Consider the following 24415-nt stretch of genomic DNA (forward strand, 5'->3'; position numbering starts at 1 on the left):
AGTCTGGCTCAGGTTGAAGCCCCCCTATACCTTAGTAGATAGTTTCATGAGTTGCTGAAGACTCCCCTCTTCTCTCCTCAGATAATTTGATGATTGTCCTAAATTTCGTTATCACTTGAAGCTTTTCTATATTACTAGGATATGCCAGGGATTATATTCCATTCATATATTCTTCAAGAAGCTATGGTTATTTCCATGTCACAGAGAGGATGTGGAAAGTTTTATCTACTCTTTAATATTGTTTTCTTCTTTTGAGTTCCCAGACCTATGTACTATTCCACTTTTGTCCTTATTCAGCGTACATTGGATAAGGGGAGACGAGGGGCATAATACCAGTTACTTTTAGATGTGGTTTCCTTCATAGAGTAACTTTAAATAGAATTTATAATCTTTGACATGCAAAAGAATTACAGGAAAGGCAGTTTTCCCCCAAGCCATTCATCCTATTGTTGTTCAGTTATGTCCAACTCTTCATGACCTCTTTTAGGCTTTTCATGTCAAAGATACTGGAGTGGTTTGCCATTTCCTTTTTCTAGCCCGTTTTACAGATGACAGAACTGAGGCAAACAGGGTTACATGACTTGCCTAAGATCACATAGCTAGTAAATATCTAAGGGTGGATTTGAACTCAGGTCTCCTTGACTCTAAGCCTAGCACTTTGTCCACTATGCTACATAGCTGCCCTAAGGGGCAAAGAATTGAGGAAAATTACATTGATCCTTTATGCAAGGATTATAGATAGCAAATGCTCATTGTCTATCTTTCTCTCTCCTTTATGGTCCTCCTTCCATGCCAGACATTCGGAAAGAAGAATTAGACATTCAAAAATTGCAAAACATATGAAAAATCCTACTTTTCTCTTCAGTCAGTCCATAAATAGTTCTTAACACCTGCTTTTTTCCCAGTACTGCTAAGAAGAGAAATACAAGATGAGCATAAGATAAAATTTCTGTCTTCAAGAACTTTATGATCTCATTGGAGAGAAAAAACTCACATATAAATTAGAACGGTTGAGTACTAAGCTGCATGGGGCCGATTGTAATGCAGAGTTCAGAGAAAGGAGAACTGTGGGGTTGAATATGGCAATTAGGAAGTAATTGGTGACCTTCATTTGGCTAAGAGAATGACCATGAGTACAGTTTTATTAGGGTGTCAGAAAACCAAATTGTGGATGCAATTACCAGGCTTAAGTTAATTCCCTTTTTTTGAAAGAAGGGCAGTGTTTGACTAGGAATCCGAGTGAGTCAGTCTAGGTTGGAACCAAGTTTAGGATACCAGAATCTTATAAGGCTGAGTCAGAAAAGAAAAGCCTCGGGTAGGAGCAGAGTCTTAAGGTAGGGATTACAGTAATGGTTCAGATTCCAAGGTATTTTACTGTTTCCGTACCCTCTTATGGAGGGTGTGTTGTCCATTCCCACTTCCTTCAACATGAGAGACGGTGTTTGAGTTGATGCACCTGTTGGGACGATCCTTACTTTATTGGAAGAGTTGTAGAAATGGAGTAGCAGTGAGCTGACAGCAGGTTGGGATTACTTGCTTGAAAAGAAAAGAAATGAATGAATAAGTAGGTGAAGAACAAATTTGGTAAATACAGGGGAGTAGGAAAAATCAGTTTTTTTGGAGATGGTCATATTTGTCCCCTTCTCTCCACTTACACATCTGACAACCTGGTGCAGATCTTCATCGCTTCATACCTGGACAATTGCAGTAGTCTTATCGATTGTTCTCTCTGCCTCAAATCTCTCCCACTGCAATCTCTCTTCCACTCTGCTACTAAAGTGATCTTCCTAAATTAGACCAGGTTTGAACATTTCACACAACTCAGTAACTCCAGCGGCTCCCTGTCGCCTCCAATATGAAATACAAAGACTTTCACAACTAAGCCCCTTCTAGTCTTCCACCTTCCTCCCCTCCATCAACAATTCAGTGATTCTGGCTTCTTTGCTGTTCTTCATACATGTCATTCCATCTCCTGACTCTGTTCTGTTTTTCTGTCTGTCTCCCTTGCCTGAAGTGCTTTCATTTCTCCTCTTTGACTCCTGACTTCTTTTGAGACTCAACTCATATCCTATCCTCTGCAAGAGACCTGTCCTGTTCCCCGCTGCTAGAGCCTTACCTTTTGGATGAGATACCATGTATGCTGTGTAGACGTGTAGACTTGTTCGCATGATGTTTCCTTCATTAGAACGTTAGCCCCTTGAGGGTAAGGAGCACATTTTTGCCTTACTTTGTATTCCCATTGATTAGCACCATGTGTAGCACATAGTAAATACTTAATACCTGTTTATTGTTGAGGTTATTGATGATGATGATGATGGGGTGGGGGGAGAGGAGCACAAAAATTAAGGTCTTACAGATGAATTTGTGCTGTGTGTTAGGAAGAGTGTCCCAACTTTAGTATGCTTACAAGTGACTTCTTATAAGTTGCTGATGATAAAGCACAAAATGACGGAGAATGAGGAGGGTAAAAGTTGGAGCATAGGTAGAGGGCACAGAGGAGATAAGGGCATTATTCATTATATTCGTTATATATTCAAAGTTAAAACTTTGAAATGGATTTCATAAACATGTGACATGCATGTCAGATGAGGTTAAGCTATGTGAGGGTGGGTGATTCTGCTACTTTAAGGAAGGGGTACTGCGTCCCTTCATTGAGCTGGAGAGTATTGGCTGAGTTCAGGCTTCTGAGAAAAGGGACTGGTTTCATCTGGGGTAGGATTCTATTGAGGAGATAGGATGAAAGAAGAAAGTTGAAAAAAAATTTATTCCTAGTGTAATAGAGATTTCAATACTGACAGCAGAAAGAGAGCTAGGTGGCATAGTGTTGGTGTTGGAATCAGAAGATCTGAATTGAAATTCTTCCTCATATGCTTATTCATTGTGTGACCCTGGGCAAGTCATTTCACCTCTTTTTGCTTATCTGTAAAATTTCCTTATCTGTAAAATGGGGGCTTGGACATGATGACCAGATCACTTCCAGCTCTAAATCTATAGATAATGGATTGGGCCTGGACCTTGGAGGAATGAGAATGGCTGCTCCCAGTTATGGTGATAGTATTAATTGGTCATAGGAGTTCAGGTGATAGGAGCTTTCTATGTGGCTATCTTGAATGAGGGAAGCAGGGCATTGGAAGAATAAGTTATAGGGGAGACACATTCTTGAATAGTAAGATCTTACTTATTGATTATCTGAGAAACCAAAGTTGGAGTGACCACCTTCTTCTGCCTTGTATCATTTTTCTTTTCCTTGTCCCACTTCATTGGTCATTTTCCTAGAACCCCTATGCCAGAAATAATCAGCAGAGTTGGTGGAGGTAACAGAACTAAAGGAGAATGAGAAACTTGTGGATATTATTGAAAATCATTAGCGCTAGTCTTGGCCAGAGTTTTAAAAACTTTGCTATATCAGTTAAAACTTTTAATAGCCTTCCTGAGAGTATATCTGTCAATATAGCACCTATCATATTCCTCCTTCTCATTTACATCTTATTAATAATTATATTATATATAGTGTTAATTAATAGCTCTTACAACTTAATAGTAGGTAATTTGATGAATATTGAGTTCAGTTTTCAATATTGCCTTCAAGAGGCAACTTTTGTTTACTGAGAGATTGGAAAAAAGTACTTTTGAAAAAAGAATGCCATTAGATAAGTTGTTGATTCTCATTCCTTGAGTGTGATGTTACCTGGGAGAAAGTATATCTGAGCTATAGTGGAATGAGTGCTAATTTCTGGTCCTGACTTTGGCACTTGATAGTCATGGACAAATCGTTTTTCCTCTTCCTTCTCCATAGGGTGGAGATACTTGTACAACTTACCTCACGGGGTTGTGAGGAAAGCACTTTGAGCTATTAAGTTTGGTGCGGGGAGGGTAAGGGAACAACAGCCAGGTGGCACCATGATTAGAGTGCTGGGCCTGGAGTCAGAAAGACCTAAGTTCAAATCCAGCTTCACACACTTACTGACTGTGTGACCTTGGCCAAGTCACTTACCCTTGGTTTGCCTCAGTTTCCTCATCAGCAAAATGGGGATAAATAAGATAATAATTGTAACATGCTTAGCACAGTTCCTAGCACGTGGTCGGTATAATGTAAATGCTAGCTCCTAACAATCAACACTATCAGCGAATGGGAATCCTCCAGCAAGTGCTTGTCCAGTCTGATGAGACTAAAATATCCAGCATGTTGTTCCTGGTTTTTGGTGTCTATTAAATCTTGTGTCCGTGACTCTTAGGCTAACCTGTTATTCTTTAATGTCTTGTACATTGTATTGTGGCATGGTATGTATAGCAGATTTGATTAGTAGGCTCCTAATGATATAATATTAAAAAATATTTCCGGGAAGGAATGTAGGATTTCTCCCTCATCTTACAGTTAACAGAATGGAAGCTAAAAAAGGACAAGTGACCAGGATATCCAAAGTTATACTGGTAGTAAGTAGAAGATCTGAAATTTGTAGACAAGGATGAGTCCAAGTCTTCTAACTGTAAATTTAGAGCTCAGGTTCACCATGTTGCTTCCAAACAGAGGAAAGCATGACAAGTTTAATTTTTTAATTTAATTTTTAAAATTTTCCTTACAAAGGCAATATTTTTAGTTAACACTGTATTGTTAAGGAGATACATGTAGCCGCTTTAACTATTCTCAGGATCTGATTGCACAGTATAATGAATGTGCTCATACCAGATTAGAATCAGTATAACGTTTATTTTGCATGCAAGGACAATATAAAGCAGGATTAAAGAAATACACATATAAAGATAAAGCCCAACAGAATAATAGATATATTTATATATATCACCAAATCAGGGAAACACCTACATCTGGGTCATGTGGCTGGGGAGTCCAGGTTCAGCCTCCAGAGTTCTGATTGGGAAAAGGTCCTGTTCAGAGCCTCCCACAGGTGAACTCCAAAGTGTAGGAGGATCTCCCCAGGTTATATCCAGTTTTAGACAAAAAAGGCATTGGGCCAATTTATCGACTTGTTGCCAGAGCCTTACATGTCTTAGAGTAACTAACCGCACTGGAGGTATGTTGTAGTTCTGGACCAGGCCAGAGTCCAAAGGGGCAAAACATTCGTGATTGATATGGCAAAACATCTGTATTCAAAAGGACACAGGATGGACTTCTTTTGCTCCTAGAGAGGCAGCCAAAAAACACTTCTAGGAAGAGGAATTGGCCCAAGGGCAGGTTGAACTCTTTTAGTCCTGGGAACCAGGGCAAGGTGACTTTTTAGTCCTGGGAACTTGGCCACTGTTCCAAGGAGAAAGAGCAACATATGTATTCATGTAGGCCTATAAATGTACAGGGAAGATCTTTAGTATTTAATTAACCCTTCACACTAGTTAACCAATAGTTTAACCAAAAGTGGGGCAAATCTTTCCTAGTTTGCTCCTTGTTCTACTCTTGTCCTATTTAGAAAGCTAAAGAAAATATCTTAGAAAGTAGTAGAAGTGTGTTCCAAATTCCAATTTTATTGATGCCCCAATACATCCTAAACTACCTTTTAGCAAATGTAATTCCAGTTCTGTTCACATGAGTTGTATTACCTCCCTCAGGTGGTTGAAGCCTGGGAGTGAGGTGGGCTGAGTGGCTTGGGCTTGTGTGGGCCCTAGAAAAAGGAAATTTATTTCTACCAGTCAATGTGATAGCTTTTATGACCCTCACTTTGCTCAGCTGTAGAATGGGCTGGTAATGCTTATAACCGCCTACTTCATAGGGTTGTTAAAGAGGAAAACACTTTGCCAATCTTATACGCTTTAGCATTCTGAGCTTTTATTACCTGTTACTCACTAGTTGGTCAGATTTAAAATCAAACCTTGACTAGCTGGCATTCCCTAAGATTCTCTCCCTGCTTCATGTTTGCTCAGAGCGATAAAAATTTTCCTCCCCAAGTCATCCCGTACTAGTTTTGTTAGCCATTTTTCTTTTATGTTGAACAGTGCAGTTCTTGTATAGCTTGTCTGAAAAAGGCAGTGTGTATTAAGTACCCATTCAGTTATCTAGAGAGCACTAGAGATAATGCTTTCAGCTCTTTGTTTTTGGGATCATGGTCTTACCACATATATCTGAATTCTGGGATTGTAGGATTTTAGAATTTGAAAACATCTTAGAAATCATTGAGATGAGGAAAAGCCCCAGAAAGGCTGTGACTTGACAGGTAAGAGGCAGTAAGCAAGAATTCAAACCTGGGCCCTCTGACTTCAGAGTCACTGCTGTTTTTCTCGTACCATACTACTTTTGTCTGATGATATGAATACTGTTTCATCCTTCCCAGCAGAAGAAGAGAATACAGACCAGCCAAGTGGCTGCCTTCCCATATACTAACCTGTGTCAGGTTGAAGTAAACAAAACTTTCATGGTAACTGAGCCGTGATTTGATTCTTAACTCTAGTGTTATAAAAACTGGGACAGGTAGGTAGCACAGTGGATAGAGTGCCAGGCTTGGAGTAAGGAGGACTCATCTTGAGATCTGTGTCCATAGGCACTCAATAGCTGCGTGACCCTGGGCGAGTCACATAACCCTCTTTGCCTCAATTCCTAGTCTGTAAAATGAGGTGGAAAAGGAAATGGCAAAGCACTCCACGAAGTGTTGATGTTGAAGGGTCATGAAGAGTTGGACACAAATAATTGAACAACAACAAAATCAGAAAAACTGGAAGCAAAATCTGCTTTTGTTGTTTGTTCTATCTCAGTGTGACCTCATGAATTTGTTCATTTCCAAGACTATATCCTGGTTTATATTTGATAGAAAATTGTGCCTTTTTTAAAGTGAGCACAGCATAATTGGTGAGCGGGGTTAATGTTTGTGCAGTCGTGTTAAATGTAGGACATGTGAGAAGTTTAGTGTAAATCAATGGAAATTCATAATGGCTTTCCTTTTCTCCCCCCTCACAGTACGACAATCTTCTAAGCCAATTTGGCTGCATGCAAGTTTCATCTTCAACTTCTTCACATTCATTGTCTGCTTCGGAGACTAGCCTGCCTCAAAGGTCAGGTAGCAATATAGACCAATACATTCATGATCTGGACAGTAATTCTTTTGAGCTGGACTTACAGTTTTCTGAAGATGAAAAGAGATTATTATTGGAGAAGCAGGCCAGTGGAAACCCATGGTAAGAACTCTTTAAACATCTTAAGATGTAAGTTGTTTTGGTGCTATGGGAAGGATATAGAAATGATTTATTTTCTTTTTAAAAGGTGACTTCTAACTGACTGGCTAAATGATGCTTTTCATGGATAAACATCACCTAATGTCTTCCTAGTATTATTAAATGGCTCCATGAAAATGTGACATTTTCAGGGAAGCTAGTTCATAAAAACAATCCTTATGTACTTGCTGTAAGGAGTATAGCAATGATATGCAGGCATATAGTTCAGGGATGTAGTAGTACAAGGGCACAAAGAACTTGGAGCCTCACAAACCATCTAAATGATTTTAATGCAGTTAAGTTTCTTAATTTTCTGGTAGGATTAGGTTATGCCTTCCCATACCAAGTCCTACTCTTTGTCTACAGTATGACCTCCAATCTTTTGAGCCCTCAGTTCTCTCCCAGATCATCACTTCTGTACTGGCTATTCTCTCAGCCTAATGCCTTAATGAACCACTTCATTGTCCTCTTGAGTCCCTGTCCCCTCATTATACAGTTGATTGTGCCCAGCCAAGTCTTAGCCTTGCATGATTTCCACTGTCCGCTGCTTTTCCTTCTACACATGTGCTGCTGAACAAAGGTGGAAAAAATTTCAACAGTCTGACTGGATCCACTACAGATTATCTTACATATCCTCAACTGGGTCCTCACTGCTGTCAGGCAGTCTTTCTACACCACCCATATTGACTCACTATCCCATTTACCACAGTGGCTCTTCCAAACCTTCTCAACCATTTTCAAACCTTCCATGGCTCCCTGTCCCTCCACACTTTCAGCTGAGGGCCTTGCCTTATATTTTACTGAAAGAGTTGAGCTCATTCACTGAGCTCCTCCTTTCCTTCTCATTTCATGTCACTCAGATGCCTTTTTCACCTCTGTCTCACATAAAGAAGTGGCCCTTTCTCCTTGCCAAGACCACTTCCCAATGCTGCCCAGGTGATCCCTTCCAATCCCAACTCCTCCAGCAGATTGGCCCCTTTGTCATTGCCACTTTTTCACTCGTCTTCAATCTCTTCTTTTCTACTGATTACTTTTCCACTGCTTAGAAACATACTCATGTCTTCTCCATCCTCAAAAAAACCTTTATTGATCCCTTCTTCTTTTGTCTCATATCTCCTCTGTCCTTTTTGGCTCCACTTCTTGAGGAGGCCCTCTATGATAGGTGTTTCCATTTCCTTTCTTCTGTGGCAGGTGGAAGATGAAATGACTGAGGAAATAAAAAGTTTGATCTTCAGAGCGCATTGATTTGTTAAGCAGTGTGTGCCCATTGCCTAACAAACCGGGACCAGACCTGCTCAGCTTAGGCCTGGACCCTGAATGCAGGGGGAGACAAAGTCTTATACATAAAAGCAGTTAATCAAATAAAGTCAATTATTTGAAAGGAAACAATACAACATTAGGTAATCTGATTTCTAATTGGATGAAAGATTAGGGACTTTCCAAGTTGGGAGGGGGAGAGTGAACAGGTGCAGTTCTGTGAATCAGAAAAGGAGGAGTCTCAGTCCCCCAAATGTCTATAAACAATCAAAGGAACATGGAAACTATAACTGATTGATTACTATGGTGCCACTTTTCAGGTAAGACATATGTGTTGCTTGAGATGTACAGTTGTGAGAAAACTTGCATCAGTCTTTGGGTCTGACTGGATTTCTGGTCAGCATAGCCCTTAGCTAAGGGTCTCTAAGCAGAGGGTAAAGGTGGTCCAGTTTCCCAGCTACACAGGGCTAGGTTCAAACAATATAGTAAGGTTTTTTCTCCCAGTTCCCACATTTGAATAAAGTTTTCTCACAGGACAGAAGTTGGTCTAGACCCATAATTGAACATAAAGAAAACTGAGTCACATTGGAGTCGGTGTGGTTCACTCAGTTCCCACAATTAATCACTTGCCGTCCTAATCCCCTCAATTCCCTTACTTCCCACTTTCTTAATTTTCTACAATCTGGCTTCTGATCTCATTTTACTGAAATTGCTTTCTACAAAGTTACCAATGGCATCTTAGTTGCCAAATCCAGTGTCCCTTTTCTCAATCTTCATTCTCCTTGACCTCTCTGCCGTCTTTGACAGTGTTGATCACCCTCTTCCTTTTGATGCTCTCTTTTCCCCAGGCTTGCAACCTAGGTATCACCCTTGACTTTTCACTCTCCCCATGCCCCACCCTTCCCCAATCCAGTCTGTTTCAGAGACCTGTTGATTTCACCTTTGCAACATCTCTTAAATATACCCTCTTCTCCATTGATACTGCCACCACTCTGGTGCAGGCCCTTATTGTCTCATACTTGAACTATGGCAGTAGCCTACTGGTGGGTCTGCCTGCCACTAATCTCTCTCCACTTCAGTCTGTCTCCATTGAGCTGCCAGAGTGATTTTCCTAAAGTGCAAACCCGGCCATTTAACCCCTCCTCAGTAAATTCTAGTGGCTACCTATCGCTTCTAGGATCAAACATAAACATAAGATCTTCTGTTAGGTGTTCAAAGTACTTCGTAATCCCTCCCCTGCCCCTTTTCTAGCCTTTACTCCTCTGTACCCTAGATACTTTTCCACCACTTACATTGGCCTTCATGCTGTTCCTGGAACAAGACACTCATTTCTCAACTCTAGCCATTTTCTCTGGTTATAGGCCAGGAATGCTCTGCTTTCTCATCTCTGCCTCTGGCTTCCCTGGCTTTTTTCAAGTCTCAGTTACGCTGCTGCCTTTCTTTCCCAATCCTTCTTAATTATAGTTCCTCCCCTCTTTTATTTCCTATTTTATTCTTTATATATCTTGTTATGTATATGCTTGTTTGCATGTTACCTCCCTTATTAGACTATGAGCTCCTTGAGGGTAGGGGCTTTCTTTGTTATTTCTTTGTATCCCCACTGCTAGCAAAGGGCCTGGCAGAGACTCTAATAAATACTTATTGATTGTGTTACTGACATGCCCTTAGCATACAAAGAAAAAGCCAAAATAAACCAGTCCATTTACTCAAGGAGTTTACTTAGAGGAGACAACATATACATAGATTGGAGCAAGATATCTATCTATCTATCTATCTATCTATCTATCTATCTATCTATCTATCTGTCTATCTGTCAATCTCTCTATCTCTCTATGTATTGATCTGTCGTCTACAAGCCTACAAGCATTATTTGCCGGGCACTGTGCTAAGCGTTGAAAATACAAATTCAAGCAAAAAGAAAGACAGTTTTTCCTGCCCTCAAGGAGCTAACATTCTAATGGGAAAAGACAATACATAAAATGAAGCTGAATAGGTGGGGGAGAGGGAAGGAGCTACTTATTCCTGGGCATGATGCAGAGGAGAAAGAAGTCCAGAGGGTCAAGAGTGGAGACCAGGGAGGAATCAATGTATGAACGTGGTTGACCTGATGGAGGGGGAAGCTGAGAAAAGGGGAGCTGAATTGGAAGCAAGAGAGCTCGAATTATAGATCATTAATGTTGCTCATACTCCTCTTACCACCATCATCATCTTTGTAAAGATGGGATCTGGGAAAAAAGAGGAGAAAGTAAGAGGGGATGGGATAGAAGGAAATAAACTGCTAAAAATCATAACCATGTGCACATGAATGGAAGAGGAGAGCAAAATAGATTATAAAGCATAACTGAACAATATGTTATTTACAAGAAACACACTTGAAACAAAGATTCACACAGAGTTAAGAGGCTCAAGTTAATCCCCAAAAGTAGGAGTAGAAAACATGATTTTGGACAAGGCAATGATAAAAATAAGCTGTGGTTAAAAAGAGTTAAATAGAAAAGCAATGTGATGCTTAGTGAAACAATATCAGTACTTAATATATGTTCTTAAAGCATATCAGTACTTAAAGGAAAAGTTAATTAAATTTTAGAGGAAATAGCAAAACTATAAAAGTTAGGGCCATCAGTGCAATGCTTTCAGACCAAGACAAATCTAATGGACAGATAAAGAAGAAAAAAATTTGAGGATTTAAATAGAATTTTAGAGAAGTTAGATAAGATAGATCTCTGATTACTGAATGGGAATCGAAAGGAATAGAAATATTTCTCAGCCATGTATGGTGCCTTTACAAAAATTAATCATATGTTAGAAAAATCTCATAAATTCACAAAAGCAAAAATATTAAGCATAGTTTTTACTAACCATCACACGATAAAATTATAATCAATTAAGGATCTTTGAAGAAAGGATTAAGCTTAAATGGAGACTCACTAATTTAATCCTATGACTTAAAGAACAAATTATAGAAACAATAGATAATTTTATTTAAAAAAAGGATGATGAGTAATAATACCAAAATTTTGGGGGTGCAGTCGAAGAAGTCCTTAGGGAAAAACACGTTTAAATGTTTTCATTAACAAATCAATAACTTATGGATTTAGCTGCCTCCCCGCCCCCATTACAAAAACAAAGCAGAAAAAGGAAGCAAAACCAAAACTCCACAACTAAACTAAAATGTTTTCCTTCTTAAAATTAAAGAGATTTTAAAAATAAAAGAAAAAAAGGATTGATTCAATAAATCAGAGTAGGAATTTTTTTTGTTGTTGTTGGAGGGAGAAATAGTGTGATGGGAAGAATGAGGAAAACCCAAGTTGTCAGTATCAAAAAATGAAACAATTCACCACAACTGAAGAGAAAATAAGAGAAAGTATTCGAAACTAGTTGCCAATGCAACTGATAACTTACATGGATGAATATTTACAGAAATATAAGATACTTAGACTAAGAGGGAAAGAAATAGAAAACTTAACCAATCTTAGAAAAAGAAACTAAGCAAGCCATAAATTAATTCCCAAGCCAAAAAACTCCAGGGCCAAATGAATTTACAAGTGAATTCTATCAAGTAAATATTCAAAGAACTACTAATTCCAATATTGCATAAACTATTGGCTAAAATAGAAGGCATCCTAACAAAATCTTTTAATGATATAAATACGTTCTTAAAAATTTTATTTGTTTTAATCAGCCAAAATTTGCCTTCCAAGAAACATTTCTTTCCATCTTCTCCTCAGTATATTTTTCTCCTCTTTTTCCATACTTTTTCTTAAGATCATCAAGACATAATAGAATCACTCTCAGGTCATATCTAATTGGTTTCTCTATTAACATGATGATGATGATAAGGTTAAAATGGGACACGTATCTGAATGTAAACAGTTTATCCTTGTTTAGCTCTTTATTATCGTTCATTCGTGTTTACCTTTTTATGCTTCTCTTTACGTCTGTGTTTGAACATTAGAGTTTCTCTGTAACTCTGATCTTTTCACCAGGAATTCCTGAATGTCCTCAGTTTTATTAAAGGTGTTTTTTCCTTCTGTATGATCATACTTAGTTTGCTAGAAAAATTATTCCTGACTGTAAGCCCATATACTTTGCCTTTTAGATTATTGTATACCAAGTTCTGTGCTGCTGTATAGTGGCAGCTGCTGAATCATGTGTGATCCTGACCATGACTCCTTGGTACTTGAATTCTTTCTTTCTGCTACTTGCAGTATTTTTACTTTCACCTGAAAGCTTTGGATTTTGGCTATGATGTTCCTTAGAGTTTTAATTTTGGAGTTTCTTTTAGGAGGTGCCTAATGGATTCTTTCCATTTCCACTTTGTCCCCTGGTTCTAAGAATTCTGGGTATTTCTTTTAAGATTTCTTGAAATAGCATGTTTAGGCTTTTTTTTTGGTTATGGCATTCAGATAGTTCAATGATTCTTAAATTTCCTCTCTTTCTCTTTTCCAATTCAGTTGTTTTTGCTATGAGATAAATGCTTTACATTTTCTTCCACTTCTTCCCCAGCCTTTTTTGTTGCCTCATGAAGTCTTTGGCATATGTGTTTGTTGTTGGGAAGTTTGTTGCTTGGGCAAGATTTTGTATTTCTTGTGCCAAGGTATTAATTCCCCTTCTAATTCTTCCTTCAACAGCTCTTATTTCTTTTACAATTTTTTCCTCAATTTTTATTCCAGGGAGTCTAGTTGAATTTGTGCCTAACTGGTGTTTTCCTTTGAGACTTGGCTTGAAGATGTTTTGGAGTCATTCTCTCCTTTGTTTTGTGTCTTGAGAGTCTCTACCACCATAATAACTAATTACACTGTTTTGGGTTTTGTTTTTTGTTTTTTTTTTGCCTATTCTTTGGGGGTAGGCAGGACAGCTAGGTGGCACAGTGAGTAGATCACTGGGCTTGGAAATAGAAAAAACTTATCTCTGTGAGTTCAAATCTGGCCTCAAACACTTAACTAGGTGTGTGATCCTGGCAAGTCACTTAAACCTGTTTGCCTCAATGTCCTCATCTATAAAATGAGCTGAAGGAGGAAATGGCAAACCACTCCAGTGTCTTTGACAGGAAAACCGTAGTTGGGGTCATGAATATAGTTGGACGTGACGGAACGTTCTTCCTGGGACTTGGTGTTCTGACTGGGCTCTGTGGCATTTCTGGAGGGAAGGTTAAAGCTGGCCTGTTGATGATTTCTTGGGGATAGTGAGTGTCGTATTATTCAAGATCTTGGGAACATTGTGGGCATTTGCCAGCTTTCGCTACTTGCAAAGTAGTCTGCTGTCCCCTTGGTCTGAGTTCTGAAAATTCCCTCTCTTGGGTCCGTGCAAGATGGCTGTTAGATTCTACTCCGTCAGCTAGCTGGAAAGCTCTGTTGGCTCAAAGTAACAAAATCATAAGCTGCTCTGTGATCTAGGTTTCTTGTTTTGGTTATTCCTTTGCAGCCTAGGCTAGATGCTGAAAGTGAGATCCTGCTTTGTTCCTGAGATCTGAGCCATACTACTGATACTGGCTTCCGAACTCCTCTTTTCTTGGCACACTGCCCAAGTTTTCCCTAAGCTTCTCACTCCATGCTGAATTTGCAACCTGGGACTGGGTAGTATGTGACAAAGCTGCTACTTGGCACTTGCCCCCTCATAGTGTCCCAGTTTGGGTCTTGGGGTGCCCAGTATGGGGATGGAACCTCCTTTGTTTGTTGGCTTATAGCCTCTCCCAGGTGCTAGAAGTTCGATGTGACTTGTGCTCTTGTTCCAACCTTGTCCCCAGTTCTCTCTGTTTGTCTCCCTATGTTCACCTAGGCCCAGCAAAAGACTCACTGTGACTTTTTCTGGATTCCTACACCAGAATTTGGTATGGTGTGTTTTATAGATCTGTTTGGAGAAGTTGTGGATGGGAGCCCAGTTGTATTCTAAATAAGTTCTTTATGCCTAAATCAGGGAGGGACAAAGCAGAGAAAGAAGGCTATCTCTAATTAATACTAATGCAAAAATATTAAACAAAATATTAGACATATTAAACAGCATGTTAGTGTTATGCACTAGGACCATGTTGGATTATAGAGTTGGTTTGCTATTAGGAAAAGTATTAACAGAAGAGATCATATTGATAAATCAAATAATAAAATTCACATGATTGTATCAGAAAATACAGAAAAAGCTCCTGACAAAATATAGCACTTAATGTTAAAGCATTTAGCATTAAAAACACTAAAATGCATAAGAATAATGGGGCCTTTTCTTAACATGGTAAATATCTATGGAAAACCAAGAGCCAGTATATGTCATGGAAGACGTGTCAGACATCTTTAGGAGTAAAGCAAGGGTGTTTCTTATCAGCAGTACTTTTTTGATACAGTACTAGAAATGCTAATGGAAGGAATAAACATGGGCAATAAGTAAACAGTTATCACTTTTTTGCAGATGATATAATGGTGTACTTAAATTTGACTTTCAACTAAAAATTGATTGAAATAATACTAGCAAAGTTGAAGGGTATAAAGTAAATCAACATAAATGATCAGCTTTCCCGAAACCCAGCAGGATTTAATAGAGGAGTTACAGTCAAATTGGGAGTCCATGTACACATAGGAAACGATATCACTACAGCAGCAAAAAACTATTTGTAGAACTGTTGACTTAAATAATTGGCAAGATCTTAATTATTCATGATTGGGCCATGCCAGAGTAGCAAAAGTGACAAAGCTATCTAATGTGCTCACTCAGGGACATTCTAATCATAATACCAAAGGGTTATTCTCTTAAGAGCTGGAAAAAATAATAATGATATTTATCTTAAGGGACAGAATTGGATCTCAAGGGAAAATAAAGATAAAAAGTGAGAATGAAGGGGAATTAGCATTATCAGATTTCAAAGTTGACTACAAAATTCAGTAATCAATAAAACTATCTGGTGTTAAAAATTAGCATCAGTGTAACAGATTCATTGATCATCACACAAAAGCAGATGAACATTTTAACAAAATATGTGGGATAGTTTTGATGCGCTTTTTTTTTACAACTGTTTTTACTGGAGTGGGATTTGGGAAGGAGAAGGCACTAGGATCAGTGATACAATTAAGAAAAAGAAGGAAAATAAGGTAGCTCTCACATTAAAAAATGCACAGAAGAGAACAGAAGGAGGTTCAAAAAGACACATTGGCAAACAGGACAGGTGTGAACTAAGTTGTTAAATTTCTTATTCTTTAAGAAAATGCAACCCTAAGGTAATAGAGATTTGTTATTTAATGTTCAGCCTTTTTCTGTTAATTGATGGAAATGTCAATGTTTTTCAAGATTAGAATGACCCAAAAAGATCCAATTAAAAATAAAAGAAATTTATAATAGAAGGACAGAATGAGAGATGAGAGTTTGAACTAGGGTGGTAGCTCTGTGAGTCATGCATTGGATGGAGGTTTGGGCCTGGAGTCAGGAAGATTCATCTTCCTGAGCTCAAATGTGGCCTCAGACAAGTAGTAGCTGTGTGACCCTGGGCAAGTCACTTAACTCTGTTTGCCTCAGTTTCCTCATCTGTAAAATGAGCTGGAGAAGGAAATGGCAGACCACTCCAGTATTTTTGCCAAGAAAACCCCAAATGGGGTCACAAAGAGTTAGATGTGACTGAAACGAAAGAACAACAACATGTAAGAGATCTCGTGGAGGTAGAAACAATAGGTATTGTCTGAAGTAGGGAGAGTAAGTTAAGGAAGAAAGCCAGTTTTCCAACCTGGCTGATATAGCAGTAAAGCAAAATTCATGACCTTGAAGTGGGCCATGGACATACCTGAGTGCTTCGGAATCTTGAAGTATAAGGAATTCTCTAGGTAGAAGGCAGAGGAAGTATAACATTCATTTAGACTCCAGAGGATCAAATCCAAGGACCAATGCCCCCAATTTGACATAGTAGCAATAATATTCCCAAACTGGTAGGCCCATCTCACTGTAGTTACAAGGAAATTATAAGAAACTGTTATAGCAAGGAATGAAGCCATACTTGTAACTTTCCCTCGATGCTAGAGCCTTCCTATGAAAGGTGATTCACTAATCCTAACTCTCGGCTCAGCACTCTCTCCTGCAGCTCTGCTGACTCTGAGTTCCTTGATCTCAGCAACTGTCTCTTGATCAACACTCTCTGCTCTGCACCTTGTCTTGATGCTGGCTCTCAGCTCTGCTGCTTCCAGTTCTAGGCTCCCTTTTTATACAGTCCTAGCAGTCTTCTGATTGATTAGAACTCAGGGCATATACCATTGGTTCTGGTCTTAGCAACTCCCCTTAGGCCCCTGAGGGTTTCACACTTCTCACAAACTAGCAAATTAGTTTGCTAACTAGCCTGGGGCCTCAAATCTAGTTAGTGAAAGAGTGTGGGTCTGTCTTTAATCAGGCCTCCCTGTATTCAATGGATGAGAAAGATCTTTCACTTATTGATTGCCTTTACAGCTGATTGTGAAGATGATGGTGCCCTTGATAATAACTGGAAACTTTTTTTTTCCCCCTGGCAGTGATCTTCAGATTTTTGATTGGTGATTTATTTTCTAAATCCAGAAATTCTGGGCAGTTTTCTTGTATTATTTTCTATATTATCATGTTCAGGTTTTTTGATTTATCATGTTCTTCTGGATGACGTATTATCCTGAAGTTGTCCCAGTGCATTCTGTCTTTGAGACTAGCAGCTTTTGCTTATATGAATGAATGGAGTATTTATTATACATTCAATATGTGCAGAGGGCTGTGCTGAGCCTTGGGGACACAAATAGAAAAGTAAGACAGTCTCTGCTCTCAAGGTGCTCATAGTCTATGAGAGAGACAACTTACATGTGGAATATTTCAGATGCAAGTCAGATGACAGGGTCCCATGATGCTTAGGGTGCTGTTGTAAAGCAGAAGGTAATGCTTCCTCCTTAATGTCATTTCCTCTGATACAGAGCCAAGGACTTTGGTGACAGGAATTTTCTTTCTGGGTCTTCAAGAGCTGTGACTGCAGTCCCTGTAGGAGCATTTTCTAGGCTGCATGTTGAGGAAAATTAATATTATGCTGAATTGTTTAGTAACTAATACTATTCTGTGATCTCTTTTTTTCTCATTTTTGTCGGACCCCACTTCTGAAGGGCATGCAGTTTCTTTTTTTTTTTTTTTCCTTTTTTTGGTTTTTGCAGGGGGGAAGGCAGGGCAATTGGGGTTAAGTGACTTGCCCAAGGCCGTGAGCAGGCATTTTCTGATGAGTATGATGGGGCATTGTGATCACTCTCCAGCCCCCAAGGTTTCTATTCCTTAGTCAGCTTGAGCTGGGACCCTCCCAAGTAGAATACCCCTTACTTGCCTGCCTTCTGTTTACTCTGTAAACAGAAGCCAGCTTGAGCTAGGCCATCCTCCGGGGACATGTCTCTTGTTCTTGCTTTTCCTTCATCAAAGTTGGGGGTGACTTGATCTAGAGCTTGGAGAGCAAGCTGGGAAGATCCTGATGGGGGTAGTTTTGTTCTTTCAGCCAAGACTACTACTGACAGGTGGGTTTTATAAAGCAGCTAGCATGCCTTAAGTGTCAGAGAGGGGCATTATCAGGCACATCTGAAGGCCAGCCCACTTTCCCTGTTCTTCAGTTGTTTTCAGTTGTGTCTGCTTCTCTGTGACCCCATTTGGGGTTTTCTTGGCAGAGTTACTGGGCTGGTTTGCCCTTTCCTTCTCCAGCTGATTTTACAGATGAGGAAACGGAGGGAAACAGGGGTAAGTGACTTGCCCAAGATCATACAGTTAGTATCTGAGGCCAGATTTGAGCTCAGGAAGATGTCTTCATTATTCTAAGCTCAGTGCTTTATCTACTGGGCTACCTAGCTGTAGACTAATCCTTTTACTTGAGGATCATTCCTCACTCTTCCCCAAAGATGAAGTAGGGAATAGAGAGAAGCTGAGAACTATCAACCCACCTCTTCATTAAAATGTCCACCAATTGGGATTGCCCTGCCTTTGCCAGGAGAGATCCAAATTTTATATTGTTAGGCCAGTCAGAAGGAAGGCACACCTAGGTTTAAAAAACCCTGTTGGCTCTCCCTCCAAGGGTTTTTGGCACAAGTGGAGGCAAGCCAGAGACTCCTTTATTAATAGGTTTAGCACCCTGTTAATAAACATCTTGCTTGGAGAATTGCCTCAGTTTATCCTTTTGTTTGTTAAATTCTACTCAGGACCGTGGCTGAGGGGAAGCCTCTGGGCCAGAAGCAAGGATGTTCCCAAGGTTCTGGGGCCTGGGCTACCTCTGTCAGGGTCTGAGGGAAGATGGTGGTTAAGGGGGTGGTGGTGGTGGTAGTTTGACCTTCCTGACCCATGCTATCTCCTGTTTCTCTCAGTGTGCCGTACTGCTTCAGCTAGGCTGACTTGGCTGCTCTGTGGGTGGCAGTTGGCTGGCTTCTTCTCTACAGGAGTTGCTTCCATGGATGTTGGTGGTGAGGGCTGGAAGCAAGACCAGTGATCCATGGGGTGCTCCACTCTCAGTGTTCTTGTGCTTATCTGACTGTTGGTTGCAATAGTTAGTAGTTTGTTGATGCTGGTAGTGTTAGGAAGGCAAACTCCTTCTTCACATGATTTCTCCTCACAATGATGGTTGTTGGTGCTAGGCTGGAAGGAGGTCTGGTGGTTTTTTCTTTCTTTTTTTTTTTTTTTTTTTTTTTTTTTTTTTTTTTTTTGAGGAGGATTTCCACTGCCAAGGCTCTTGGGTTCAGAGTTGGTTGTCTTCATCAGGGACAGAGGGGAGATGGTGGTGGTTGTTCGACTTGCCAGGTACACACTGCCCACTGTCTTCCTTAGGGAACCTTGCTGTTTCATCTAGGCTGCCTCACTTTCTCTGTGGGTAGCAATTGTTTGGTCTGGCTGGCTTCTTCCATATAGGAATTACTTCCCTGGATGATGGCTGTGAGTGCTAGACTGGAAGCAGGAATAATGGTCTGGGGGCTATGGCTGCATTTGTCTGTTCTGCTAGTCATTTCTGCTCTGCAGGCCATAAATTCTTGTTTTTGTCCTTTCTAACTTCTCTTAAGTTTTTCATATCTCTCTTGAACCAGTCTAGAAATCTTTTTTGTTTCGTGCTCTCACAGGATTCTGTTTCATTAGGCATAGGTTCAGTTTTCTTTGTCTTCTAATATTTATTATAATCTCCTAGTTGGTTTAAGACTCATTCTTGCTTCTCATTTTTGTATACTCTGTTGACTTATCTTCTCATGCTTTTAAGTTTTTGACTAAATTATGTTCCTCTTAATATTTCTTGTAGTTTTAGCATTTCCCCCTTATATTTCTTTGACGGCCATTCAGTCCCAGACTGGACTGCCGTGCTGTCTCAGCCTCTTTCCATTTAGGGAATTAACTTTTCACTAGCCTCAATCTGTCCCAGTAGCTTCTTGGGGGACATGGCTGGCCTTAAATTTCATTTTCTTTTCTTTCAGGCCTGATGCAGTCATGCAGGCTGGTTTCCTGCTCCAGTTCTTTCAGTTCTTTAACTCTGACTGGGTTAAATCGGATGCTTTTTGCAGAATTGGGGGAGACCTAGATATATGTTCCAGGTAGTCTCTGCAGCTTCACAGTTTCCTAATTTAGGGGCTCCCTTGGTCAGAAGGAAACCCAGGAGGTGGGATGCACTGGCAGAGTCTCTGTAGTAAAATGGAAATCCCTGAATAAGCCACAAAACACAAGTCTAGTGTCTGTTTTTGTGTCCTGTTGGGAGTCTGGAGGCTGGTAGGAGATGGGTGCTGAGTGAGAAGAAAGGGGTTAGCATTATATGTTGTAAATTCTGAGCTGCTTACTTTCTGGTCGTATGGATTGAGCTATACATTGCTTTATCTCTGGTATATAATAATCCTCCTCCCCCCATTGGAGAAAATATGTAGTCCTTCATCACATGACCTGGCAATAATAGAGAACTTTGGAAGAGAGATGGATTTTGCGGGGAGAGTTATGAACTGTGTTGTGGTTGTATGGCATTTGAGATGTCTATCTGGAACCTTACTTTCATTGGGAATGGGTTTACGAGGGAACAATACATATATATCTAGAAGGGTATAAAAGTCTTCTAAATTCAAAAAGAAATAAAAGGCTAAGGGGATAGGGAGGGGAGAGAGGATAAGGGAAAGATTTTTAGAGGGGAGAGTGAGGGAATAGGATAAGGGAGGTAATAGGGTGTTTAGATTTACAGGAATGGGAGGATAAGGGAGGGATTCTTGGAGGGGGTGTACGTTAAGCAATAGGAGGGCAAGTTAGCACGTAGAAGTAAAATAGAAGAGTGGGGGGGGGGGATAGGAAATAAGAGATACACACAAACATAAAATAAAGATCAGCTGTAGAATTTGTTGGGGGAAAAAAAGCAGCAGTAGTTACCATGATCTCAGATATGATATCCATAGCAGCTGCTATGAATATGCAGGTGTATTTTCAGGGTAGATTGGCAAAATATAATAAACTCTTTTCCTCAAAGGCAAAACCAAGATATTTATTCAGACACTAGAAAGCACAATTTACCATGGTATCAAAGAAGTTTGTACACATCACCAAACCAGGGAGCGCTGACACCCCAAGCATTCTTTCCAAGACAAAATTTATACACATCACCAATCCAGGGAGCACTGACATCTCAAGCATTCTTTAAGTCAGGCCTCTCCACAAACAAGTTCCCCCCAGGAAAATCCCTCTCTCTCTCAGTTAGGTTAGCTTCTCTCTCCCTACTCTGCCTCTCTCCTGACTCCTGCTCTTCCCTGTTGGGCCAACTCCTTCCACCATGGGCTCCACGTGACTCCAGCTCCATCTGACTTAGGCTGTGTCACAGCTGTCAGCTGGGCCAGAGCTCAAAGCAGGTCACATAGGCCTATTAATGGACGGGAAAGATCTTCCTATTTCATTAACATTATACAAAGTTAAAGCTAAAATAGATTTAATTATAATAGAAAAATAGGGAAACTGCACTGTATGTCAGCCATATTAATCAATATTGTTTTAGACTATTTAAAATAACTAGACAGTATAAGGTTGGAATATTGCTGTGGTGCAGGAAATGATGAGTTGATGGACCTAGAAAAATATGGAAAGACTGACTTAGAAAAGAAAGAGGTTATCCACTGTCAGAGAAAGAGAGGCCAAATAAATATAGTCTGGTCTTACATAGATGCATATGAATGTATGTCTATATATGAGTATGATTATAGATATCCAAGTATATGCAAGCCAGGAAAATTAAGAAAACTATGAAAAAAAAGTTAACCAACTAGAAAAATATATAGTCAGAAACTTCAGGAAGAAAATAATTCTTTGAAAACTAGAATTGGGCAAGGGTAAGCTAATAATGTTACAAGATACCAAGAAAAAATAAAACAAAATCAAAAGAATGAAAAAATAGAAGAGAATGTAAAACATCTTATCAGAAAAACAGATTGAGGAGAGACAATATAAGAATAGTCAGACTACCTGAAAGTTATGATCATAAAAAGAATCTTGATACAATATTACAAGAAATTATCAAGGAAAACTACTGAGAAGTTCTAGGACAAGAAGGCAAAGCAGAAATAGAAAAAATACACTGATCACCACCTGAAAGCAATCTCAGGAGGAAAACTTACAAGAATATCATAGCCAAGTTTCAAAGCTCCCAGGTTAAGGAGAAAATATTGCAAGTAACAAGGAAAAAAACAATTTAAATATCATGGAGCTACAATAAGGATTATGCAAGACCTAGCAGTTACTTCATTGAAGGAATACTAGATTTTGTAGATCAAAAGAGCTGGCATTCTGACCAAGGGTAACTTACCCAGAAAAGTTAAGTATAATTCTGAATGAAAAAAATGGACATTTAATGAACTGAAAGAATTTCATATATTCTGACAAAAACAGCAGAACTTAATGGAAAATTCGACTTAAGAGATCCAAGAGAAATATTAGGTAAACATTAAAGACCATTTTTAAGGGACTCAGTAAGATCAAACTTTTTATTTCTTATATGTGCAAATGTTATTAGTACTCTTATGACTGTCATCATTATTTAGATAGTTTGAAAGAAAGACTTGGACTGAGCTGTATATGATGGGCTGATTCTAAAAATAATGAAACTATAGTGAGAGATAAAAAGGAATAATTATCTCCTACAAATGAGGCATGAAATGAAGAATTGATACAGACTAAGCAAGTGGGAGAGAGGGTCTGGAGTGCTGGAACCTTACTCTCATTGGAAATGGGTTAAAGAGAGAACAACATAAATATCTAGAAGGGTATAAAAGTCTTCTAAATTTAGAAAGAATTAAGAGGGTAAGGGGATAGTGTAAGAGAAGGACTTTTAGAAGGGTGTTTAGATTAAGAATTAGGAGCAAGGGGGAAAAGGGAGAAACTCAGAAAGATAGGTAGATTGAGGTGGAAGGTAGGGGGAGAGGATAAGGGAGGGACTTTTAGAGAGGTGGGTAGATTAAGGAATAGGAGGGTAAGGTAGTAGGTAGAAGTAAATTAGAAGAGTGAGGAAGAGGGATAGGGTAAATAGACTGAGAAGGATAATGAGGAAAAACAGGAAGGAGGGAAATATACAATATGTGTATTTACAATATGTACAATACAATATGTATCTAATTATAGCTTAGAATGTGAAGGGAATGAATTTACCCATAAAATGGAAAGGGATAGCAGAATGGATTAAAAATCTGAATTCAATAATATGTTGCTTCCAGGAAGCAAATAAAAATGAGAGATACATGGAGATAAAGGGCTAGAGTAGAATTTATTATGTAAAATAAAAAGCATAGATAGTAATCATGATCTCAGACAAAGTTAAAGCTAAAATAGGTTTAATTAAAGAGAAAATTAGGGAAACTATATTATGTTTCAGCAATATTGTTTAATATTGCTTTACGCTGTTTAAAATAACTAAGCAGTATAAAATACCTGAGAGTATACCTGCCAAAACAGACATAGGACTTACATGAACATAAACATAAAACACTTTTTATACAAATAGTCAGATTTAAATAAATCGAATAATATTTATTGTTCTTTTTTCATATGCCTGCCCTAATATGAATCTGAGATTCTGTTTTTCTACCTAAATTGAAATGGTAGGTAGATTAAACTTTAAGCTTTTTGATTACCAACTGCTCTTTACCTTTTTGACACCTACCCATTACTTTTCATGTTTGTGATCTCAAACTGTGACTTGGACTTCAGACTGAGTCCTGAATTCAGGGTTTGAAAGATAAGTCAAAGATGACATTTTCTATTGTGAAGTCTGTCCAGGATGTCTTCTTACCCTTGAGTGGAATTTTTAAGATCATTGAGTCACAGTTTTAACGGTGGAAATGGCCTTAGAGACCCTCTTGTCTAATCCCTTTGTTTTACAGATGAGGAAGCTGAGGCTCAGAAAGGTGAAATCTCTGACCATGATGTAGGTGATTCATTTATAGTTTTATAATAGGGTTATGAAGGACAAACATGTAGAGATATTTTTCCGAATATTTTAATGAGGGAAAAATTTTTTCTCAAGTTAAGGTGATGCTTTTATTGCCTTTGTGGGGCTGTTAGCTCTCCTTAAAATTTTGATGAAGAACTGTGTCAAGGAATTGATTGTATTTTTGGAATTGTATTTTGAGTTTTCTTATACTATTCATAGGAGATGAGAGCTTGAACAGTATAAATCTCATTAGCAATATAATAGAGTGAAAGATGTCTATTTAGAAATGCGAAGAATTTCTATAGATTTCCATCTGATTTCCCTGATTATCTCTGATACCTCATTCTCATTTTCTTTTCTTAATAGGCACCAATTTGTAGAAAATAACTTAATACTAAAAATGGGTCCAGTAGATAAACGAAAGGTAGGTGAAATCCATTCTGATAACCTAGGTATAGATCTATGTATTTTCAAATGGTGTTTTAAGAAGATAAGTGTTTTCTTTTGCGTGATGGATTTTAAAAATGTATAAAAAACTGCCCTGTCCAAATATTCTATGGTTTCCAGACCCTGTGAGGTAGGTAGCGTCATTATTCATGTTCCCATTTTACAGATGAGTTCAGTGAAGCTCAGAAGGGT

At 38.9% G+C, this 24415-nt stretch overlaps 1 protein-coding gene across 3 annotated transcripts in view; it reads left to right on the forward strand.

The window, feature by feature from the left end:
- PDPK1 (3-phosphoinositide dependent protein kinase 1) overlaps nt 1-24415 on the forward strand; it is a 118050-nt gene that overhangs the window by 84929 nt on the left and 8706 nt on the right. For all 3 annotated transcript variants that reach the window (XM_036738100.1, XM_036738099.1, XM_036738101.1), the window contains 2 exons: nt 6899-7116; nt 24143-24200. In XM_036738100.1, coding sequence (XP_036593995.1) covers nt 6899-7116; nt 24143-24200 — 276 coding nt within the window. The remainder of the gene's footprint in view (nt 1-6898; nt 7117-24142; nt 24201-24415) is intronic.

This window comes from Trichosurus vulpecula, chromosome 9 (genome assembly GCF_011100635.1).
Source record: "Trichosurus vulpecula isolate mTriVul1 chromosome 9, mTriVul1.pri, whole genome shotgun sequence".
Taxonomy (NCBI): Eukaryota; Metazoa; Chordata; class Mammalia; order Diprotodontia; family Phalangeridae; genus Trichosurus; species Trichosurus vulpecula.